This window comes from Suncus etruscus, chromosome 3 (genome assembly GCF_024139225.1).
Source record: "Suncus etruscus isolate mSunEtr1 chromosome 3, mSunEtr1.pri.cur, whole genome shotgun sequence".
In the NCBI taxonomy this organism is placed as follows: Eukaryota; Metazoa; Chordata; class Mammalia; order Eulipotyphla; family Soricidae; genus Suncus; species Suncus etruscus.
This window is the reverse complement of record NC_064850.1, coordinates 19,082,365-19,103,108: the sequence shown is the minus strand read 5'-3', so window position 1 is coordinate 19,103,108 and position 20,744 is coordinate 19,082,365. Positions and strand designations below refer to the sequence as shown.

Below are 20,744 nucleotides of genomic sequence, written 5' to 3'. Positions count from 1 at the left end.
ACAGAGAGAATCTCTGCATTCAGTGTGGGGTATTGGGCTTAGTGTAATACATTTTTAGTAGGAAATTTACAGCAAATATAACAAGATACCAAGATTATTGTAGTATTAGATGGTGAGAATGGAAGGGATAGCTGATAATAGGAAAGTGGTGCTATGAGAAGAAATACATTGTAGGTTATAATTAACTGCCAGGATGTTGTGTAACACTAAATTGTGAGTCAGGAGCTAAAATTTAGGGCTGAAGCAGTAGTACAACACATAAGACACTTGCCTTGCATGCAATCAACCTGGCTTTGGTTCCCGGCACTTCATATAGTCCCCTGAGCATCGCCAGTCGTGATCCCTGATCCGTTAGCATCACTGTGTGTAATCAAAAAAAAAAAAAAAGCATTCATTGCAGCGCTGTTTACAATAGCCAGAATCATGAAACAGATCAGATGCCCGACAACAGATGGCTAAAGAGACTGTGGTACATATACACAATGGAATACTATGCAGCCATCAGAAAAAAAAGTGAAGTCATGAAATTTTCTTATACATGGATGGACATGGAAACTATTATGCTGAGTGAAATAAGTCAGAGGGAGAGAGATAAACACAGAATAATCTTGCCCATCTATAGGATTTTAAGAAAAATAAAAGACATTATTGTAATAATAACCAGACACATTAGAGATGAGGGTTGCCAGGTTCGGCCCACAATATGAAGCTTAGCACAAAAAGTGTTGAGTCCAGTTAGAGAAATAACTACACTGACAGCTACCATGGCAATGGATAGTAAGAGAAATAGAATGCCTGTCTTGAATACAGGCAAGGGGTGAGGGAGAAGGGAGATGGAGGATATGGTATTGATGGTGGGAACATTGCACTGGTGAAGGGGGAGTGTGTTCTTTTTTTTAATATATATATATATTTATATTTAACTAAAACCCAACTACAAACATGCTTTTAATCATGGTGCTTAAACAAAGATATTTATTTTAAAAAATACAAGCTAATTATGTAAAACTTTTTAGGAGTTATAAAAAAATAAAGTAACTGTAAAAAAATCTTTAAAAAAAGAAAGGCTACTGCTTATTTCGACAGCAAATATACTAAAATTGGAACGATACAGAGAAGATTAGCATGGCACCTGCACAAGGATGACACAAATTCGTGAAGCGTTTCATATTTTTGGGTGATGGGAATCCCCTGATTCAATGTTAATATGTACCTAAAAGATTACTGTGAAAGATATGTAATCCACTTTGATCAAAATAAAAATCATTATTACAATTAAAAAAAAAAGGTGGGCCAAAGAGATAGCGTGGAGGTAAGGCCTTTCATGCAGGAGGTTCGAATCCCAGCATCCCATATGGTCCCCTGAACCTGCCAGGAGTAACCCCTGAGCGCTGCCGGGTGTGACTCAAAAAAACAAAACAAAACAAAAAAAAGCTAGGGGCTGGAGTGATGGCACAGCCGTAGGTTGTTAGCCTTGTACGAAGCTGACCCAGGACGAACCTGGGTTTGATCCCTGGGGTTTCATATGGTCCCCCAAGCCAGGAGCGATTTCTGAGCGCATAGTCAGGAGTAACTCTTGAGCGTCACCCAGTGTGGCCCCCCCCATAAAAAGCCAACTTCATGTGATCTTATCAGCTCAGTCAGTCCTGATTCTAGCCCTGCCTGCCTTCTGATTGGACAGAAATCACTTTTCCCCTTTTTTGCAGATGAGGGTCAGATTTATACCTTTGGATCTGATTACTATGGCTGCATGGGGGTGGACAAAGTGGCTGGTCCTGAAGTGCTGGAACCCATACAACTGAACTTCTTCCTAAACAATCCAGTGGAGCAGGTCTCCTGCGGAGATAATCATGTGGTGGTTTTGACAAGAAACAAAGAAGTCTATTCTTGGGGCTGTGGTGAATATGGTAGGTGTGACCTTGTCTATGTCCGCATATTCCCAGAATGCATGCTGGTTGCCTATAGACTGTGTGCATCTGAGTTCCCCATGTAGTCTACTTAAGAAGTGTCCTTCAGGGGCCCAGAGAGATAGCACAGCTGCGTTTGCTTTGAAAGCAGCCGATCCAGGACCAAAGGTGGTTGGTTCCCGGTGTCCCATATGGTCCCCTGTGCCTGCCAGGAGCTATTTCTGAGCAGACAGCCAGGAGTATCCCCTGAGCACCGCTGGGTGTGGCCCAAAAACAAAAAGGCCGGAGAGATATTATGGAGGCAGGGCATTTGCCTCTGGCATGCAGAAAGACGGTGGTTCGAATCCCAGCATCCCATATGGTCCCCTTAGCCTGTCAGGAGCAATTTCTGAGCATAGAGCCAGGAGTAATCCCTGAGCACTGCCGGGTGTGACCCAAAAACCAAAAAAAAAAAAAAAAAAAAAAAGAAAGAAAGAAGTGTCCTTCAGTAAAAAGACTCTTAGATCTGTCACTGGAAGAGAGGCCCTCATCTTAATGATACTCTTTTCCTGTGTCTTAGGACGACTGGGTTTGGATTCAGAAGAGGACTATTATACACCACAAAAGGTAAAATCAGAATCAGAAGCTTCTTTCTTCGAATGCCTACCTACCTCGTACATACATTCTCCAGTAGTATATTCTTTCTGACTCCTCATTTCAAAGTTTTTCTTTTCTGGATGTGTGAAGGGGACCCACACCCTGCAGTGCTTGGACATTACACTGGCAGGCTCAGTGGGACTAAATGGGATACCAGAGAATTGAACCTGGGCCAGGGGCTGGAGAGATAGCATGGAGGTAAGGCGTTTGCCTTTCATGCAGAAGGTCATCGGTTCGAATCCCAGCGTCCCATATGGTCCCCCGTGCCTGCCAGGAGCAATTTCTGAGCATGGAGCCAGGAATAACCCCTGAGCACTGCCGTGTGTGACCCAAAAACCACAAAAAAAAAAAAAAAAAGAACCTGGGCCAGCTATGTGCAAGGAAAAACGCTCTACCTATCGCTCTGGCCTCTCAAGGTTTTTCTTTCTGAAATACTCTCTGGGAAACTGACAGCCAAAGATTCCTGATTCAGCACTTTGTGGGCTTGTCATCTAAGACATAAAATGATGGGCAGGCTGGAGCACATGCTTTTGTAAGCAAGTGGCCCAGATTTGATCCTTAGCACCTCATGGTTCCCTGAAGGCCCCCTCCCAGAGCACTGCCAGGCATGTTCCCAAAACAAAACGAATACTCAGATGGTACAAATGGTATAAATACTCAGTCACATCTTATTTAGATTTGAGAGCTAAAAGAGCACAAAGAAAAGTTACAGACTCTCAACTGAACACATCGTTTTCCTTCCTTCTGTTGAGCTCCAGGTGAACTAGTTGTATTTAGAGTTCTTGTTGCATGAAGCACCATTTCTAATTCCTCTCAGTACTGCACTAGCTGGCAGACTAGCTGTGGAGAGTGGGCATCTCTTCTCACACCACAGGGCATAGATAGGCTCACCTACTGGAAGGTTGGCTATGATCAATTGCAGTTTATCATTAACTTTATCTAGTTAGTTTTGGGGCCACACTCTATGGCCTGCAGGACTTGGGGAACTATAATATAGAATACTGAAGATTGAACTTGGTCTGCACATACAGGAAATATGTTTTACCTGTTTTATTATCTCTCCAGCCCCTGTTTATTGACATTTTAAAAATTGAACCTGGAGGGCCCGGAGAGATAGCACAGCAGCGTTTGCCTTGCAAGCAGCCGATCCAGGACCAAAGATGGCTGGTTCGAATCCCGGTGTTCCATATGGTCCCCCGTGCCTGCCAGGAGCTATTTCTGAGCAGACAGCCAGGAGTAACCCCTGAGCACCGCCAAGTGTGACCCAAAAACCAAAAAAAAAAAAAAAAAAGAAAGAAATTGAACCTGGAGAGGCTAGAAAGATACAGCATGTTCCTTCTTAGAACATTGGCTTCTGAGAAGCTGAGTAAATGTCAGAAGAGCAAAAGTAAAGATGACCTTTACTTTCCTGTGGTCATCTTCAGTGCAGAATGTCACTGCGCAGAGAAAGTGAGGCTTTTTCCTGTTACAATTACTTTTGGGTTATGTTGTTTTATTTTGTTCTTTTTTTTTTTTTCCAGGTGGATGTTCCCAAGGCTTTAATTATTGTTGCAGTTCAGTGTGGCTGTGATGGGACATTTCTGCTTACCCAGTCAGGCAAAGTGCTGGCCTGTGGACTCAATGAGTTTAATAAGCTGGGACTGAACCAGTGCATGTCTGGAATCATCAACCATGAAGTAAGCGCCCCTTTCAATATCCTTACCAAACTTTTGGTACTTCTCTGGTATTTGAAATTTTGAGTAGTGGCCATGAAATTTGAAAATGCCAGCTGCAAAAGAAAGAGTACATTACTGTATGATTCCAATTACATAAAGTTTAAGGCAGAATTGGGGTCAAAGTGGTAGTACAGTGAGTAGGGCATTTGCCTTGCTTGTGGCTGGCCTGGGTTTGATCTGTCACCTATTTGGTTCCTCCACGCCATCCAGGAGTTGAGAAGTAAGTCTTGAGTGCAAAGCCCGGTGAGTAACCACTGAGTATCTCTGAGTTTGGCAAAAAAATAAAAGTAAACAGATAGTACAGCTGGTTTGGCATTTGCCTTGCATCTGGCTGACTCGGATTCTGGCATCTCATGTTGTCCTTTGAGCCTGCTGGGAGTGATTCCTGAGCATGAAGCCAGTAGTAACCTCTGAACACAGAGCCAAAAGTGACCCCTGAGTGTCACCAGTGTGGCCCGAAAGCAAACCAAAACCAAAAAAAAAAAAAACCAAACTAAAAAATATATAGCAAAATTAGGATGTCAGAAGTCATCATAGTTGTTACGTCTGAGAGGAGACGTGACCCAAAAATCAGAAAAAGAAAAAAAAAGATTTATTTTTCCAATATCATTGATTACACAAAGGCTTACTAAATGTAGCTGCCATTCTTTTTTTTCTTTTATTTTTTTTTTTTTTTTTTTTTTTTTTTTGGTTTTTTGTTTTTGGATCACACCCAGCAGCGCTCAAGGGTTACTCCTGGCTCTACGCTCAGAAATCGCTCCTGGCAGGTTTGGGGGACCATATGGGATGCCGGGATTCGAACTACTGTCCTTCTGCATGCAAGGCAAACACCTTACCTCTATGCTATCACTCCAGCCTGTAGCTACCATTTCTTTTCAAGGATTCTTTGAAATTTATCGTTGATAGTATTTCTTTTATATATGTTGATTTAGTGAGTTTTATCTCTTTCCAAATAATGAAATTAGGTGCCAAAGAGAAATTACTGGTGTTAGTGGTGCTTGCCTTGCATGCAGCTGGCCTGGATTTGATTGCCAGAACCATTTGAGGCCCCCTTAACACCAATGGGATTTATCCTGAGCAGAACCAGGAGAAGGTCCTGAAACCAAGAACAGCAAAAAAAAAAAAAAAGATGATCCAAAAACCTGCAACCAAAAGAATGAAATTAAGAAACAAGAGTTCCCTGAGTGAATGGGGAGGTTAAGAATATTTAGGGCTGGAGTGGTAGCACAGTGGTAGGGTGTTTGCCTTGCACACAGCTTTCCCAGGAAAGACATGGGTTTGATGCCCAGCCTCCCAGGAGTGGTTTCAGAGTGCCACTTGGTACAGCAAAAAATAAATAAATGAATAAAAAAATAAATAAAATAATTTTTAAAAAAGATTATTTTAGGACTGGAGAGATAGCAAGGTGGTAGGGCATTTGCCTTGCATGCAGCCAATCCAGGACAGACAATGATTCGAATCCCGGCATCTCACATGGTCCCCCATGCCTGCCAGAAGTAACCCCAGAGCGCCGCTGGGTGTGACCCAAAAAGCCAAAAAAAAAAAAAAGAATATTTTGGGGCCAGAACAATAGCCCAGTGGGTGTTTGCCTTGCATGTAGCAGACTTGGGTTCTATCTCTGGCATCCCATATGGCCCTTCAGCCTACCACGTGTGATTTCTGAGCACAGAACCAGGAGTAACTTCTACTAAGCACCACTGGGTGTGGCCCCAAAACAAAAAAACCTAAAAGAAGTTCCATTTCTTTGTGTGACAGCATTGCTCGGATGCCCAGGTGCTCCAGGTGATACTCAGCCAGGTCAGATAATTAAGTATAAAATACACACTTGGGACCTTAAACATGCAAAGTATGTGTCCCACCCTTTTGGGCTATCTTCAAGGCTCTGTTTTAAATTTTTTAGCAGGAGCTGGATTTTTTTATGTTTATTTAAAGAGAGTTCTCTATTTTGTTTGTTTTAGTGTTGGGTCATTCCTGGAAACCCTCAGGGGACCATTATGGAATTCCAGGGAGTGAATCCAGATCATACAAAGCAAGCGCCTTGCCCACTGCACTATCTTTCTGGCCCCAAAACATAGTTTTAATGTATTGAGAAGCATTGCTCTCTGGAAGAAATTTGATCATAGTAAACTAGTTGCTTTGTGTCCTGTAAAGTCCTCAGGATTTTTATTCTTTGCCCTGCCCTTGTTAGGTATGCCGCAGAATCATACAACCAAGATAAATGCCAGTCTTTGTTTAAAAGGGATTTAGAGTGCATATTCTGCATACCTGATGGAGTCTTTTCTTTCTCTCTCTTTCTTTCTTTCTTTCTTTCTTTCTTTCTTTCTTTCTTTCTTTCTTTCTTTCTTTCTTTCTTTCTTTCTTTCTCTTTTTCTCTTTCTTTCTTTCTTTTCCTTCCTTCCTTCCTTCCTTCCTTCCTTCCTCCCTTCCTCCCTCCTTCCTTCCTTCCTTCCTTCCTTCTTTCCTTCCTTCCTTTTATTTCTCCAGAAAGTTTGCCTTATATGCTAACTTAATTTCCTAATTATATATTAAATCCTATTGAAGAAAGCTGTCTGGTACCTTTTAGTAACATGATTTGCTTTAAAGTTTTTTGGCCACTATGGCCACATTCACAGCTGGTTACCCTGCAGTTTCTTTTTTTTGGGTGGGGGGTTGGGTTTTTTGGGTCACACCCAGCAGCACTCAGGGGATTACTACTGGCTCTATGCTCAGAAATTGCACCCTGGCAGGCTTGGAGCACCATATGGGATGCCAGGATTTGAACCACCGCCTTCTGCATGCAAGGCAAATGCCCTACCTCCATGCAATCTCTCTCCTCCCTTTGCAGTCTCTTTTAACCTCAGTCTTGGTTTTCTGTTTCAGGCATACCATGAAGTTCCCTACACCACTTCTTTTACACTGGCAAAACAGTTGTCCTTTTATAAGATCCGTACCGTCGCCCCAGGAAAAACCCACACAGCTGCTATTGATGGTGAGTAGATTTTCCGGACACACAGACCCTCAGAACTTGGGCTTTTGTTCTGTTTCTGTGTGTGTTTCTGTTTTTCACTGTTTTGCAACAGTATAAATGGGTTCGAACCTTTCCCAGTGTAGCAATCACAATAGACTCCCTCTGCTCATTTTATTAAATGTTAACTCTCTTTTTGTTTGTTTGTTTTTTTTTTGGGTCATACCCGGCAACGCTCAGGTTATTCCTGGCTCTGCTCAGAAATCGTTCCTGGCAGGCTCAGGAGACCATATTGGATTCTGGGATTTGAACTTACGTCCTTCTGCACGCAAGGCAAAAACGCCTTACCTCCATGCTATCTCTCTGGCCCCAAGTGTTAACTCTTTTTTTTTTTTTTTGGTTTTTGGTTTTTGGGCCACACCCAGCAGTGCTCAGGGGTTACTCCTGGCTGTCTGCTCAGAAATAGCTCCTGGCAGGCACGGGGGACCATATGGGACACCGGGAATCGAACCAACCACCTTTGGTCTTGGATCGGCTGCTTGCAAGGCAAACACTGCTGTGCTATCTCTCCGGGCCCCTAAGTGTTAACTCTTAACCATATTCCTTCTCCTGATTGCCCTCTCAAATCCACTGGTGCTAAGGGCTACTCTCAGCCATTTCTTGGAAATTGCTCCTAGCAATGCCAGGTTTAGAACTTGAAGCCCTCCCCCCATGTAAAGCATACACTCTAGCCCACTGAGCTATCTGCCAAGCCCCTAGCATTCACTTTTTAGCAATTAGCTATTTGACTATAGATTTTTGTTAGTCATAAATATATAGTCTTTAAAATATACTTTAATGAGAATGCCACATTGAAAATTTCACCAAAAAAGAGGGATAGAGCTGTGGCACAAGCAGTAGGTCTTTTGCCTACTGACCTAGGATGCGCTGACCTAGGACAGACCGAAGTTTGATCCCTCGGTGTCCCATATGGTCCCCCAAGCAGGAGAGATTTCTGAGCTCATAGCCAGGAGTAACCCCTGAGCGTCACCAGGTGTGGCCCAAAAAAAACAACGAACAAACAACAAAAAAACAAAAAATTCCAGACAACTGTTGTCTCTAAATTGCACCTACTGAGATAGTATAGTGAGTAGGGAGCTTGCCTTGCATGCAGCCAACTCGAGTTTAATCCCTGAGTACCGTGGGATGTGGCCCCAAAACAAAACAAAGAAGTACCACTCTAAATATTCTAAGCAATATTAGTACCCATTTTCCATAGAATACAGGAGAGAAAATACAGTATTGAGTCATTTCCTGTGTCTAATTGGTATAATTCCAAATACTCTCACTGCTTTCGCTTAGGGCCTTATTTGTTGTCATAAATGCCTTCATGCTGTTATTTTTGCTTCTTTCTAAGAACGAGGCCGGCTCCTGACCTTTGGCTGCAACAAATGCGGACAGCTGGGTGTTGGAAATTACAAGAAGCGTCTGGGAATCAATCTGTTGGGGGGACCTCTAGGAGGGAAGCAAGTAATCAGGGTCTCCTGTGGTGATGAGTTCACTATTGCTGCCACTGATGGTGAGTCTGGGCATCTTTGGAAGCTTTCTGGACTTGTTGGATGTGCCTTGAGTTTAGCTTGGGGAAGAAAAGAATAGGCAGGTCATACATTCACTTTTTATTTGTATTAAGTTGGTAAACAGCTATTCATTTTTTTAAATGTATCTAATATAGTGATTGTTTCTAAAAATTGAAACTTTTAGATAATGGGGCCCAGAGAGATAGCACAGCGGCGTTTGCCTTGCAAGCAGCCCATCCAGGACCTAAGGTGGTTGGTTCGAATCCCGGTGTCCCATATGGTCCCCCGTGCCTGCCAGGAGCTATTTCTGAGCAGACAGCCAGGAGTAAGACCTGAGCACCGCTGGGTGTGGCCAAAAAATAAAAAAAAAAAAATAAAAAAACAAAGAAACTTTTAGATAATGGAAGTTATTCTAAATCTCTACATTTTTTAACTTATTTATTTTGTTTTTGGGGCCACACGCAATATTGCTCAGGGATTACTCCTGGCTCTGCTTTTCTGTTTGTTAGTTTAAAGATATTCCACCATTGTCTACAGGCCAGGGGGTTTAATTTAATAAACCTGAAGGATGCTCCTTTATATACAGTTTCATTTTTGATCTTGCTTTCAGAATTCTATTCTATCTATGGACTTCATCATTCTGATTAGGCTGTATCTTGGAGAATTTTTTTTTAGATCTCTTTCATTGGTACCCTTTCATTGGCCTCCTAAATCTTGGTGTACGCTTCTTCCTCAGGGCTACCTTCCTGATATCACTCCTGGCAGGCATGGGAGTCTTACGGGATGCTGGGGATCGAACCTGAGTCAGCGTGTGCAAGGCAAATGCCCTACCCGCTGTGTTATCGCTCTGGCCCCTTCTGCTGTTCTTCTTTATTTCTCCTTTGTTCTTCTAGACCATTTGATTTACTTTTCTTACCGGTTTTCTTTATAGCATTTAACACTGTCTGAAATACCACCTACCTTGTATTTATATGTCTCCCCTCAGGATACCAGTTCCCCAAAGTAGAAATTTTTTTTTTTTTTTTTTTTTTTTTTGGTTTTTGGTTTGGTTTTTAGGTCACACCCAGCAGTGCTCAGGGGTTACTCCTAGCTGTCTGCTCAGAAATAGCTCCTGGCAGGCACAGGGGACCATATGGGACACCGGGATTCAAACCAACCACCTTTGGTCCTGGATCGGCTGCTTGCAAGGCAAATGCCGCTGTGCTATCTCTCCGGGCCCAGTAGAAATTCTTATTCATTGTTCCTATTCTCAGCACCTTGAGCAGAACCTGTCACCAAATATAGAAGAAAAAATGATTAAAATAAAATGGGCCGGAAAGATAGCATGGCGGTAGGGCGTTTGCCTTGCATGCAGCTGATCAGATGGTGGTTTGAATTCCAGCATCCCATATAGTCCCCCATGGCCTGCCAGGAGTGATTTCTGAGCACAGAGCCAGGAGTGACCCCTGAGCACCACCAGGTGTGACCCAAAAACCAAATAAAATGCTCCGAAGGTTGTTTTTGAGTAAGTGAATAAGATTGGTTTACTTAGGAGTTATGGTCATTTGACCTGGATAGGATCAGGAAGAGTTTAATCTTTATAGAGGAGAATAGACAGAAGCTTTCTCTTGTTTTGGGTATAGTGGGAAGTCTTTCTCGCTCTCAGGCACAAAGATGGGCAACCCATTGTTGGAAAACCATGGTTGTGTTACATTGTTGTCACTGTTCCATGTTTTTTATTTCAGATAATCACATTTTTGCTTGGGGAAATGGCGGTAATGGTCGCCTGGCAATGACCCCCACAGAGAGATCACATGGCTCTGATATCTGTACCTCTTGGCCTCGGCCCATTTTTGGATCTCTGCATTATGTCCCGGACCTGTCTTGCCGGGGCTGGCACACCATCCTCATTGTTGGTAAGAGTTTCTGGTAGTTGGGATGGCTTGAACATGTTAGGCCCACATCTAAGGTATGATCTTTATCACATTCTTAGAAACAGAAATGTTCTAAAGGAGCTAGAATATATACAGCTAGAGTATAGAGCTATGGTTTAGTGGGTAGGGCTTACATGAGTCCAACACGAGTTCAGTCCGTGGCACCCCATACAGTTCCCTGAGCACTGAACACTGCTGGGTTGTGACCCAAAAACAAAACAAAACAAAAATAACCCCAAAATGTTACGGAAAAAAAAGGCTACTTTTGTTAGTCTTAGTGTAATGGTCAGTGATGTTCCTAGTGGAAGGAACAAAGTTTTTCCTAGCTCCTGAGCTTTCAGATTCAACTTAACTTTAGGCTCAGCCACCCTCGCATTAGAATGCATTGGTTCTTATAGTCTTCTTATTGCTTAGTCATCTGTATTCATGCATTTGTAGAAAACATTCAGTACACCTTTAGAAAGAAACTAAATTATGGCTGTTTTCTTCATAAAGCTGAATTTGTTATGAAATTATAAAGGCCTATGTAAGCATTTACAAATAAGTTATTTTAATCACAGCCAGCTGAGTTTTTTAAAAATGTTTGGGTGCCACACCCAGTGATGCTCAGGGGTTACTTAGACTTAGAAATCATTCCTAGCGGGCTCAAGAGACCATATGGGGTGCAAAGGATCGAACCCAAGTTGGCCGCAAGTACCCTACTCATGTACTATCACTCGGGTCACCTGCTGAGTTTTCGGATTCCCTGAGGAAAGAGTTCTGTGAAATTTTATTGTCTAGACTTTTTTTTTTTTTCAGGCCACACCCATTTGATGCTCAGGGGTTACTCCTGGCTAAGCGCTCAGAAGTTGCCCCTGGCTTGGGGGGACTATATTGGACACTGGGGGATCGAACCTCGGTCACGATCTTTCCTTGGCTAGCGCTTGCAAGGCAGACACCTTCTCTAGCCCCACCTCGCCGGCCCCTATTGTCTAGACTCTTAATCTCTGACAAATTAAATCAGAATCTCTGAATTAGGACCTAGGCATTGTTGCTTTCTAAAGTTTCCCAGACCATTTCAGAGAACAACTACACTGGAGAATTGCTGCTTTCTGTAGAGATTAGATCTAGAATAGCTAATGGTATGTGCCATTTATCTGAAATGTAGATAACAACCATTAAATTACCTACAATCGGAACTAGCTGTTATCTCCTAAATTAACTTCTTGTCCTAGTCTTCTTTTCCTGTTTGTCACTATGAAGAGTGCTCATGTCCTGAATATTTTCCCTCAGAGAAAGTATTGAATTCTAAGACCATCCGTTCCAATAGCAGCAGCTTATCCATCAGAAATGGTAAGTAACAGTGTCTTGGATGCCAGCATCTTTCTGAAGTGGGGCTGCTGGGTTGGATTTCATAGTCTTCCAAAAAGGGAAACTCAGATGTATATTTGGGAATTGAGGAATACAGTGTTCAAGAGGAAGGATGCTATTTGGGTAGATTTCACAGTCACAACTTCTACATTGTGGTCAGAGCTAGAGAGTCCGTCTTTGCCACCAAGCATATGAAAGTCATTAAGTGGTTTGTCCAACTTTGTCATATGTTTGCCTTGTTCCTTGCCTTACTAGACTATGGATTCTGTCTACCCTTTACATACACAGCTTTCCCAGGGGTCATTCCTGTCTGTAGAAATAGTGCTTCAAACCAGCTGCTGAGAGTTTTTCTTTAACTGCTTTCGTTATGGTTCTCCGTTATTTGCCACTTGCCAGGAAGTTGAATCTTTTTGTTTCTAGTTTTCCATTTGCTAGAATGGAAATCTACTTCAGTGTATCATAATCTATATTCTGATGTTATAGGATCAATAAAGACCCAAATAAAAACATTAATTTTGTTTGTAACCAAGGTGTTTAAATAAAAAATATTATTAAAAAAAAAAACATTAATCCTTCAAATAAGAAACCACATGAAATTGGGTCTAGACTTGAAATTTATTTACCTTTTGTTTTGGGGGGAGCCATTCCCAGCCATGCTCCTGGGTTACTCATGGCTCTGCATTCAGGAATTACTCCTGATGGTGCTCGAAGGACCACGTGGGATGCTGTGGGATAGAACCCAGGTCAGTTATGTGCACGGCAAGCACACTATTCGCTGTACTATCTTTCGGGCTCTGAAAATCCTTTGAGCTATCTCTCTGGTGAGCTATCTCTCTGGCACTAAATTGTTTTGAGTGGCCATACCCAACAGTGCACAGACACTGCATGGTGTAGCCCCAAATACAACCAACCAAAAACCTGATATATCCAAAGCCAGAGAAATGGCTCAAAGGGCCAGAGCTCAGGCTTTGTATGTAGCAGCCTGGGTTTGATCCCTATGTGTTGCCTGGAATAGACTCATATCACTGGGTGTAATCCCAAAATAGAAACAAATAATGAATACAAAGTTAATTACTGGTTACATCTGGGTTGGAGTCTAGAGAAGAGAGAAATTTGCATGGCATAAGAGATAGAACAATGAGATAATATTCTGGTTTTCCTCTTCCCTATAGCTCTTTTTGCAAATTCCCTTTTTAAAATGCCCAGTGTTGGGCCCGGAGAGATAGCTCAGCGGCGTTTGCCTTGCAAGCAGCCGATACAGGACCAAAGGTGGTTGGTTCGAATCCTGGTGTCCCATATGGTCCCCCGTGCCTGCCAGGAGCTATTTCTGAGCAGACAGCCAGGAGGAACCCCTGAGCACCACAGGGTGTGGCCAAAAAACCAAAAAAAAAAAAAAATGCCCAGTGTCTGTGCTGTGTTATTGAACAGCCTCTAGCCACATGTAAGCACTTTAAAGGTCGCTACTGTGATTGAAATACTGGATTTTACGTTTTGGTTTTGGTTTTTTGTTTTTGGGCCACACCCCGTGATGCTTACTCTTGGCTATACGCTCAGAAATCTCTCCTGGCTTGGGGGACCACATGGGACGCAGGGGGATCGAACGGAGGTCTGTCCTAGGCTAGTGCGGGCAAGGCAGACATCTTACCCCTTGCGCCACCGCTCTGGCCCCTAGATTTTATGTTTTATCAAAAAATGCCACATATGGGGCCGTAGAGATAGCATGGAGGTAAGGCGTTTGCCTTTCATATAGAGGGATGGTGGTTCGAATCCCGGCATCCCATATGGTCCCCTGTACCTGCCAGGGGCGATTTTCTGAGTGCAGAGCTAGGAGTAACCCCTGAGCGCTGCCAGGTGTGACCCAAAAAAACAAAACAAAAAATAAATTTAGTCCATGTATATGACTTACTCTGTGATTCCACTTTATGTGACTCTAAGAAACCTTTGTAAGGAGTCAGTGCACCATCACTAAACTCTCTGTGCTGTGTATCTGTCAGTGGTGCAGAGCTCTGGCCCAGGAAGTGGCGGTGGGGGAGAAGAGGAGGACTGTCAGCAGGAAACTGAAACTCCTGATCCAAGTGGAGGCTTTCGAGGAACAATGGAAGCAGACCGAGGAATGGAAGGTTTAGTCAGTCCCACGGAGGCCATGGGGATCAGTAGTGGGGCCAGCAGCTCCTGTCCAGGCTGGCTTCGAAAGGTAATTTCTTTGTACAGATTCCTTACTCAGGATCTCTCAATAGCCATTTAGCTGTTTAGCAGCAGGCATCTAGGCTTCCAATTTCTACTTGGAAAGGAACTATTGATTTGTTCTTTTTATTTTCCTATTGAGAAAATATTCTCATACCTGTAGTGAATGAATGTAAATTAATACAGCCTTTTTTCTGATTTTTTTTTACAATGATAGGTATAAAAATTATGCTAATATGTTTAGTACTATGGTTTGCAGAAAGTTAAAGTTCAGATAGTCAAAACGTTAAGAGCAGCACTTGGGATTTGAACCCTGGCACTGCAAAATGAGTAAATAAGGGACTGGAGCAATAGCACAGCAGAGAGGGCATTTGTCTTGCACGTGGCTGACCTGGGTTCAATCCCCGGCATCCCTGGGTCCCCCAAGCCTGCTAGGAATGATTTCTGATCTCAGAGTCAGGAGTTGTAACCCAAGTGCCGCTGGGTGTGACCCAAAAACCAAAAATAAATAAAATTTTAAAAAATATCCTCTACCCTCTACTTTCACTTTCACTCCATTCCCTCCTGGCAACCCTTTAAAAAAAAAAAGTAAATTTGGGGCCGGAGAGATAGCATGGAGGTAAGGGATTTGCCTTGTGTCCAGAAGGACGGTGGTTCGAATCCCGGCATCCCATATGGTCCCCCATGCCTGCCAGGGGCGATTCCTGAGCATAGAGCCAGGAGTAACCATTGAACACTGCGGGGTGTGACCCAAAAACAAAACAAAAGGGCCGGAGAGATAGCATGGAGGTAAGGCGTTTGCCTTTCATGCAGAAGGTCATCGGTTCAAATCCCGGCATCCCATATGGTCCCCCGTGCCTGCCAGGAGCAATTTCTGAGCACGGAGCCAGGAATAACCCCTGAGCACTGCCGGGTGTGACCCAAAAACCACAAAAAACAAAAAAAAAAAGTAAAGTAAATTAAATAAAAAAAATATATTGGAGTGGTCTTTTTTTTGTTTTATTTTGGCCCACACCCAGAGATGCTCAAAAGTTATTCCTGGCTATGCACTCAGAAATTGTTTCTGGCTTTGGGACCATATAGGATGCTATGGGATTGAACCATGATCCATCCTTGATCAGCCGCATGCAAGGCAAACGCCCTACCACTGCACCATCGCTCTGGCTCCTGTAGTGTATTTTTTATTTTTTTATTTTTTTGGTTTTTGGGTCACACCCGGCGGTGCTCAGGGGTAACTCCTGGCTGTCTGCTCAGAAATAGCTCCTGGCAGGCACGGGGGACCATATGGGACACCGGGATTCGAACCAACCACCTTTGGTCCTGGATCGGCTGCTTGCAAGGCAAACGCCGCTGTGCTATCTCTCCCGGCACTGTAGTGTATTTCTTGATGAGAAAATGGGTTCTAATGCAGCAAGGAATATCTATGTAGTATGGTGGAGTCTTTTAGAAAATACATGATATAGGGGCCGGAGAGATAGCATGGAGGTAAGGCGTTTGCCTTTCATGCAGGAGGTCATCGGTTCGAATCCCGGCGTCCCATATGGTCCCCCGTGCCTGCCAGGAACAATTTCTGAGCCTGGAGCCAGGAATAATCTCTGAGCACTGCCGGGTGTGACCCAAAAACCACAAAAAAAAAAAAAAAAAAAAAAAAAAAAAGAAAATACATGATATATACTTATTGTTTGAACAGTCACTGTAAGTTGAACGAAGCAATATGTTATATACACAGGGACGAATATACACACATACAAAATCTAGATAATGACCGTCTGCATAGATAGGTTGGTTTCAAACTACAGTTAAACAAGGAAAGGTAGGCTGTTTTGTGCAGCATCCATAATCAACTCCTGCCCCACTAGAGGGTGCTGATGTCATGAAAATGGGGGTCAGCGGTAAGAAGGATATCCTTGGACACAACTGATGATATTCTTTTTGGTGAACTTAGGAGCTGGAAAACGCTGAATTCATCCCCATGCCTGACAGCTCATCTCCCCTAAGTGCAGCTTTCTCGGAATCTGAGAAGGATACTCTGCCGTATGAAGAGCTACAAGAACTGAAATTGGCCTCTGAATCTCCCTCTGAACACAAACCCACAGTAGGAGCCTGGGTGAGTTTTTCCCCCTTCCAGTCTCAGTGAAGAAAACGGGCTGCCAGTTCTGCTGCTTTTTTTTTCCCCCAGGTTTTTGGGTCACACCCGGCAGCGCTCAGGGCTTACTCCTGGCTCTATGCTCAGAAATCGCTGCTGGCAGGCTCGGGGGACCATATGGGATGCCCGAGATTGAACTCATTTCAACCACATGCAAGGCAACCACATCTAAGTGCCCTACTCGCTGTACTGTCATTCCAGTCCAAGAGACCCATATTTTATGAATATTAATTGACCGTTAGGATCACAGTCTTCACTATGATCAGAGTGACTTATTCTTTTTTTTTTTTCAGAGTGACTTATTCTAAATAAAATCAAACTTTTTCCCCTTCAGCTTTTTGTTTGTTTTTTTTGTTTTATGTTTTTGGGTCACACCCGGTGGCACTCAGGGATTACTCCTGGCTCTGCTCAGAGATCGCTCCTGGCAGGCTCAGGGGATCATATGGGATGCCAGGATTTGAACCACCATCCGTCCTAGATCTGCTGCATGCAAGGCAAACATACTACCTCTGGGCTATCTCTCTCCCACCCCCTCACCCCCGTTTTAGCATTTTTATATTTTTTTTGTTTTTGTTTTTGGGCCACACCCGGTGGTGCTCAGGGGTTATTACTCCTGGCTGTCTGCTCAGAAATTGCTCCTGGCAGGCACGGGGGACCATATGGGACACCGGGATTCGAACCAACCACCTTTGGTCCTGGATCGGCTGCTTGCAAGGCAAACGCCGTTGTGCTATCTCTCTGGGCCCCCGTTTTAGCATTTTTAAAGGGGCATCAAAGTATTTACTTTTTCTTTTCTTTGCCACAAAGTTTTCCAAAACAGATGATATTCTTAAATGTCAACATAATGGCAATCAAGAGTTTGAGCCATTGCTACTGTAATCCCAATGGTTTTCTGATTCTGTCACTTTTTAAGAGAGGAGTTCTCTCTGGTCTTACTTGCAGGGGGTGGGGGGGGCATGTGCCAGAGATTGATCCGGGGCTCCCATAGCAAAGTTGTGCTGCAGTCCTTGGAGCCGTCTTCCTAGACATATCCTATCAAGTAACAAAAAAGCATTTGGGGATTGTTGTACTGGGAATTTGTGGTGCCCTGGCAGAACCTCCTGTGACGCCTCTCTTGTCTGGTTAGCCACCTCGGCTGTCTGCTGCAGGAACAGATGCTGGGAAAGGACCGCCAGGGGCTGCCCCATGTGCCTGCAGCACTCTGCAGGTGGAGGTGGAGAGGCTGCAGGGGCTGGTGCTTAAGTGTCTGGATGAGCAGCAGAAGCTACAGCAAGAAAACCTCCAGATTTTTACCCAACTACAGAAGCTGAACAAGAAATTAGAAGGAGGGCAGCAGGTGAGAGCATGGAAAGAGTCATTTCTAATTCTTGTGGGGTTTATTTTTTCTCTCTTTTTCTACTTTTAGTTCGGCCATTCTTCTCTAGCCTAAATTCTTCACATATAAATTCAAACTGGGGGGGCCTGGAGAGATAGCACAGCGGTGTTTGCCTTGCAAGCAGCCGATCCAGGACCTAAGGTGGTTGGTTCGAATCTCAGTGTCCCATATGGTCCCCCATGCCTGCCAGGAGCTATTTCTGAGCAGATAGACAGCCAGGAGCGACCCCTGAGCACTGCCGGGTGTGGCCCAAAAAAAAAAAACCAAAAAAAAAAAATTCAAGCTGTGCCAACTCCATACATTCACTCTTTACTCAAGCAAGATGTAAACCAAGTGGTAACAGATCATGGGTACACTGTCCATGTAGCAGGAATCTGACCATCTTGAAAGGATAGGGCAGGCCAAACCTTTGCTCTGTATAAGCCAGGCCTGCTGCCTCCATCACCCAGAATCATCAGTTTCGCAATGGCCATGCCTTATTACCCTTCTACTATGGTAGGGCCACACCTGATGGTGCTCAGAGGTTTCTCCTGGCTCTGTGCTTAGAAATCACTCCTGGCAGGCTCAGGGGACCATGTGGAATGCCAGGAATTGAACCTGGATCCATCCCAGTTGGCCACATGCAAGGGAAATACCCTTCTGCTGTGCTATCGCTCCAGCCCTTCTAATTCTGTTTTGAAGAATCACAAAAATAAAACACCAAGGTCTGGAATAGGCTTGGTCCTCTGAAGTACTTACCTTTTGGCGATGTGACTTTTGAAATTAATCCCAGAAATTTGGGGCCTTGTTCAGGTACCTGGATTAAATCACTTTCATCCTCTAACTTCCATAGTTTTTTTGTTTTTTTTTTACTTTGCTGTTTGTTTGTTTGTTTTTTCCTATTAAAAAAAAAACCTTAGGCCGGTGAGGTGGCGCTAGAGGTAAGGTGTCTGCCTTGCAAGCGCTAGTCAAGAAAGGACCACGGTTCAATCCCCCGGCGTCCCATATGGTCCCCCCAAGCCAGGGGCAGTTTCTGAGCGCTTAGCCAGGAGTAACCCCTGAGCATCAAACGGGTGTGGCCCGAAAAACCAAAAACAAACAAACAAACCTTAAACATAACAGGTCAATGAATAACATATCCACATCTCAGTTCAAATGTATGTTTCAGGTATGTGTGTTTAAAATACTTGTGGGTATACACCTAAATATATAGTATATACGTACATACACATTTATACCCACATGCATTGTAAACATACCATTAATATGCTGTATTATAAACTGTTTGTTTGTTTGTGAGGGCCACTCCCAAAGGTGTTTAGGGCTTAACCCTGGCTCTGCACTCGAGAATTACTCCAGGTCAGCTGTAAGCACAGCAAGCAGTCTACCCACTGAACTATAGCTCTTACTCCTAACTTGCTCTTTTTTACCCTGCCATTCCTATAAACAGAAGTTAAGCTTAAGACTTGATTAGCATCAGGGCCGGAGAGATAGCATGGAGGTAAGGCTTTTGCCTTTCATGCAGAGGGTCATTGGTTCGAATCCCAGTGTCCCATATGGTCCCCCGAGCCTGCCAGGAGCGATTTCTGAGCGTGGAGCCAGGAGTAACCCCTGAGCACTGCTGGGTGTGAACCAAAAACTAAAAACAAGAAACAAAACAAAAAAAGACTTGATTAGCGCCAAATTAAATGTTTTGGAACAAATACTTAATTGTGATGCTGCTGACGTTGATTTTAGTGGGCTGTAGTGGTGTTGTTCTATAGAGTGAATTAAGACTGGGAAATGTCGTTCAACCTCTAGTTTTGCCATTTCCAGCAATATGTAGTTGGAGAAAATTACTGTCTTTGTGAGCCTCGATTTCTTACCTAAGAGAACAAACTACTACCTTCTATCTTGACTTTGAGGATTAAGAAAAACAAGGTCTGTGCAAGTACTTTGGAAAGTAAACCCCTCTTGAGTTAAGCCTGGGTGATTGGCATCTAGCAAGCATGAGAATTGCGGATCTACTGAGCCAGCCAGAGCAGAGCTAGGAATAAGCCTTGAGTACCACTGGGTATGTCTCCCACCTCCCAAACTATGCCTAGAAATTAAGAAATTGGCATTGACTGCCAGGCTTTAAATATAAAAAACCTTGTGTTTTCTGTATGGGAGTCTTAACTTCTTTCTCATGCATGATCCCTGGGCACCCCTGGCAATGGCCCCTCAGCACACTGATTGGTATGGTATGTCCTCCCTCTCATACAAAAAATAATAGGGGCCAGAGCAATAGCACAGCGGTAGGGCATTTGCTTTGCATGCACCACCAACCCCAGATAGACCCTGGTTTGATTCCCGTCATCTATATAGTCCCCCGAGCCTGCCAGGAGCCATTTCTGAACACAGACCCAGGAGTAACCTCTAGTGCTGCCGAGTGTGACCCAGAAACCGCCCCCCAAAAAATAGTCTGTCGTTGAAATCTATTCTGAACTGGTAGTAGTTGGTAGTGTAATTAATGTGAACTCTTTTCCTGCACAGGTGGGGATGCATTCCAAAGGAACTCAGACAGCAAAGGAAGAAATGGAAATGGATCCCAAGCCTGACTTGGATTCCGATTCCTGGTGCCTCCTGGGAACAGACTCCTGTCGACCCAGTCTCTAGTCTTGTGAGCCTGTCTAGCCTCCAGGAAACTGGGTGCAGAGAACTTCACAGCACACTTACTGAATGCAGGCCGCGCTTTCCCAGCTTTGTTCACTTGCAGACAAGGAGCGCGAGGCAGAGGCTCTGGAGCACTTTCCACAGACACTGGGAGAGTGGCGTTGCCTTTTACATAGGATCTAGGAGTGGTTTTGTTTGGAGAATGGAAGGGCCCCGTGGTCCTGGTTTTGTCCTCGGTGACTGCCGTAGCAACAGCAGCTCTGCACCTCATCTGGGAATCCCACCTTTGAAGAGGAGACACAATGCTCACCTTCATTTCGCAGCTTATATCCCATTTTTCATCTTCACCATTACTTGGAAGCTGCCTCGGGAATTCAACGCCAGGCATTGCACCTCTGGGTGGAA

General features: G+C 43.9%; 1 protein-coding gene and 1 non-coding gene across 2 annotated transcripts in view; both read left to right on the top strand.

The window, feature by feature from the left end:
• Nucleotides 1-20,469, top strand: part of NEK9 (NIMA related kinase 9) — a 43,723-nt gene extending 23,254 nt beyond the window's left edge. The window contains exons 12-22 of the mRNA XM_049770325.1: nt 1,707-1,907; nt 2,467-2,513; nt 4,064-4,219; nt 7,118-7,226; nt 8,599-8,760; nt 10,483-10,653; nt 11,944-12,003; nt 14,016-14,215; nt 16,151-16,312; nt 17,478-17,687; nt 20,220-20,469. Coding sequence (XP_049626282.1) covers nt 1,707-1,907; nt 2,467-2,513; nt 4,064-4,219; nt 7,118-7,226; nt 8,599-8,760; nt 10,483-10,653; nt 11,944-12,003; nt 14,016-14,215; nt 16,151-16,312; nt 17,478-17,687; nt 20,220-20,342 — 1,601 coding nt within the window. The 3' untranslated portion in view covers nt 20,343-20,469. The remainder of the gene's footprint in view (nt 1-1,706; nt 1,908-2,466; nt 2,514-4,063; nt 4,220-7,117; nt 7,227-8,598; nt 8,761-10,482; nt 10,654-11,943; nt 12,004-14,015; nt 14,216-16,150; nt 16,313-17,477; nt 17,688-20,219) is intronic.
• LOC126005786 (U6 spliceosomal RNA) lies at nt 1,071-1,175 on the top strand. The gene has a single exon (XR_007494820.1). It is a non-coding gene; the product is annotated as a U6 spliceosomal RNA (small nuclear RNA).
• Nucleotides 20,470-20,744: the final 275 nt, after the last annotated feature.